The sequence below is a fragment of the Rhagoletis pomonella genome, unplaced genomic scaffold, assembly GCF_013731165.1.
Source record: "Rhagoletis pomonella isolate Grant_MI unplaced genomic scaffold, Rhpom_1.0 Rhpom_scaffold_01546, whole genome shotgun sequence".
NCBI lineage: Eukaryota > Metazoa > Arthropoda > Insecta > Diptera > Tephritidae > Rhagoletis > Rhagoletis pomonella.
The window spans coordinates 17,073-20,700 of NW_023460100.1; the positions used below are offsets into that span (position 1 = coordinate 17,073).

At 31.6% G+C, this 3,628-nt stretch overlaps 1 protein-coding gene across 1 annotated transcript; it reads left to right on the forward strand.

Annotated features, from left to right (window-relative positions):
* Positions 1–3,228, forward strand: LOC118752488 (ceramide synthase 4-like). The gene is made up of 2 exons (XM_036487402.1): positions 1–301; positions 2,920–3,228. The coding sequence occupies exons 1-2, from the start codon at positions 117–119 to the stop codon at positions 2,966–2,968; spliced, it is 234 nt and encodes a 77-aa protein (XP_036343295.1). The 5' UTR covers positions 1–116; the 3' UTR covers positions 2,969–3,228.
* The last annotated feature ends 400 nt before the right edge of the window (positions 3,229–3,628 follow it).

A 3,628-nucleotide genomic window follows, 5' to 3' on the forward strand; every position in this document is an offset into this window, starting at 1 on the left:
TCGATAGTTTGCACTTCTATTTACTCGTATCGTTTCATTCCTATTCATAGATCTTCGTTAATGTTGTCTTTAATTTTTTAAAGTGGCGTGTTTAATACTGCGATTTCGAAGGAGAAATGGATATTCTTGAAAGAATTGGTAAAACATTTTGGTCCACGAATGTTTGGTTACCACCTAACACTACTTGGGAAGACATTACTCCTGGCTCACGCCCGGACGTATCACACGCTGATTACAGGGACCTTATATGGCCCTTACCAATGGCGGCTGTAGTAATGGTACTACGGTATGCTGTAGAAAGGTATCTAATCTTATAACATGGTTCACGGAACAAAATTGATCATTATCTGCAGTAATAAAAACGGTGTGCGTACATACATGCGTGCATTATTGGAGATATATGTACATTTGAGGCATGAGTCTCAACTTGTATTGCAAGGTTATAGCAATTCTATATAATTGGTGATTGGATTGAAATTTCAATTACTGATTATATTGATGCGGATATTATTGCATACGTAAAAATCGGCGGAAGTACATACATACAAACATAGTGAAATAATATTATTTCACTATGCATACAAACTAATGCCGGTTTCGTTTCTACCGAAAAATTCAAACCTCTACGCAAAAACACTAAGACGAGGGCGACGAGAAGGCAACATTTTTTGTAGAAACGAAATCGTCATGAGGCATCTAGTACTGGGATTCGGGATCCCGAATCCCGGGAGTCCCTAACTCTTTTTTGAGTCCCGAAATCCCCGGATCAAGACTTCGGGATCCCGGGATATAATTTAACTTACGACCAAATTAAAAAAAAAACAACATTCAAACACTAATGAAATAAAAGAATTATAAAATCCAACCCTACAAATAATGAAATAATATGTATATTAAAATTCGAACACTACTATTATTCTATGTTATAATATATATAACATATACAGTATCGGTCATATCTATAGCACTTATGTTTATTTATTTTAAGAATTTTCAATTAAAATACAGTTCTTTCTCTAACAAAACCCATATAAACCCAAGTTTAAAAATTTGTAGAAAACTACAAAAAAGTGCAACAAATTTTCACCTAAATTTCAAACTTTTTTCTCGGAAGTGTTTGAATTTTTCTGAATACACAGTTTTATAGCCCAATCAATTTTAGTCTGCTAATGTGCAAGTTTCAACTTGATAAAAGTTAGTTGATTTTTTAGAATTTTTTTCGCCAAAGGTGTTGCGGCTTTTTCCATATACAAATAAATTGAGTTTATTCATTATATGGAAGCCAATGCGACAAAAAAATTCTAAAAAATAACGGTAATTCGTAGCCAATTGAAATTTGCACATTATCAGACTAAAATTTCAGGGGCTAAAAAACTGTGTACTCAAAAAAATTCTAAGACTTCCGGGAAAAAAGTTTCAAATTTAGGTGAAAATTTGTTACACTTTTTTTGTAGTTTTCTACAAATTGTTGAACTTGGGTATATATGGGGTTTGTCTGAGAATGAACTAAATTTTAATTGAAAATTCTTAAAAATAAATAAACATAAGGGGCACACAATATCACTTGGAAATGGCGTGCTATAGATATGACCGATACTGTATATGAGGCATTATTTTCATATCGGACACCAAATTTGGTGTCACATTTTCGATTGGCATAACATTTTTGCTTTTTTCTTCGGATATATGATCTGCCAAATTTTTAATTTTTTCGTTATTCTGACTAAATAATCATGTACTTCTTCAAATTGTTATATCTCTTGTTATATCTGGTTGACTCTCACAAAATAAACCACCTCGTCATAAAATAAATATATTAAAAAGAGTGCTTGAAAAACTCCCATTTTTTGAACGTGTTTTTTATAGAGAATTAATCAAGGATTACGGTGGTGTAATTTTAAATCCCAAATTTACTGGTCTTTACTATGCAAATCAACTTAAAAAAGTTCAACTGTTAATAGCTAAGTTAACTTTAGGACAATCATTACCATCATATAGAAAGCCCGTTTCTTTATCTTCAAAACGACGTTAAGATGAAGTCTTCAATGAGTAGAGCCCGAGAGATAACGATTTGAAGCAGTACATGAATGGTCAGAATCACGAAAAAATTCGAACTTTGACGTGTTAGCTTATTTCATGTATAGAACCCATAAACAAAATTGAAGCGAATCAGAGACATGACATAATTTTTTCTACTCCGTCCAACTTGTATATTGGTGTTTCCAGCGGAAGGTCCACCACGACAAAAAAATAAAAGTTTTATATCTAACGTATTTACGGGCCGATTTGTCTGCTTTTTACAATATATACTTGGGGTTGTAAACGAGAATTGAAACAATTTGCCTTAATTCAAAAAACTCTAAAAACAACTAGAATTGCTCCAAATCATATTAAAATAAGTTTCATGAAAATAGCCATCCACGATTCGCAGAGTTTTGCGATTTTGTAAGAAAAGAAAAAATCAACTTCCATTTTTTGTCACGTAACGACCCTCTCTTTAAATGCTTATATTTCAGGACCAAGCAGTTCGATTGATTTCATTTTTCGGTTAAATATAGAGCTAATTATGTGCTATACAATGGCCCAAAAAAGTTAAAGAAAACAAATGGTATTCCTTTTTTGTATCACATTGAAATCGTACGACTGTCACGTGCGCCACCATGGGAATGCCCATATGTATATGTATATACATAAGTATACATACATATGTTGTGGCATACTAATATTACTACACATATGTGTATATTTATAAATACTCTTATTTTTACTTTTTGTAAAAATGACTGCGACTGCAATATGAATGGATTTCAATTCCATAGTTTTTAGTTTATTCAGTTTGTAATTAGCTTTTTAAACGTATATAAAATAAATACATTAATATATCTTTGCTTAAAAACACAAATTTATTTTTATTTCTAGTATTGGCACTCAAGCAAGACTACAAAACTATTTCGTTAGCATATTTTAATTAATGGTAATAATATCCCCAAATATTCCGGGGATTTCGAAATCCCGGGATTCACAAAATGGCTTGCCTTAATACAAACATATACTTATTCTTAAAATGCCACTCGGACTGGTTTTTTTTGTATACAATAGTTTCGCGGTTGCTGTGGTGTAGAGGAAAGCAGTGCGCGCTTCCGCTCCGCAGGGACTGGGTTCCGGATGTCTAGAATGTTTTAAAAAAAAGCGCAATTTCTGAAAAAATCGCTCAAAATCGCCAATTTTTTTTAAATAAAATTAATGAAACCAATTTAACAAATATTTTATTATAAAAATGAGATCTTGTTATAATATAGTTTAAAAAAAACGAATATAATACCTTCAGAAGGTAATAATAAATAACACAAATCACTTATGTAATAGTGATGTACAAACGATTTTCTCTAAAAAAACGTATACTATTTAAAAATAAGTGTTTCAACACATCTTGCAATAGGACTGCGCAATTATTAAATTTATTAGAACTCATATTGATTTATTAATCGCACAATCCCCTTTTCAATGCTCGGCCCCAAAAATAAAATAAAAACCTATAATAAGGCGAGATCAGCTATTTCCACAATTTCTTCAAAATCACCTATATAGTGTCTGAATTATTTACACTTCTGTTGTTGTCATATATTGA

Bases quoted from the DNA above. Each gene is read 5' to 3' on its own strand.
- LOC118752488 (XM_036487402.1), top strand. From the start codon at position 117: ATGGATATTCTTGAAAGAATTGGTAAAACATTTTGGTCCACGAATGTT. The intron at 302-2,919 runs GTATCTAATCTT...TTTTATTTCTAG, and splicing joins CTACGGTATGCTGTAGAAAG to TATTGGCACTCAAGCAAGAC.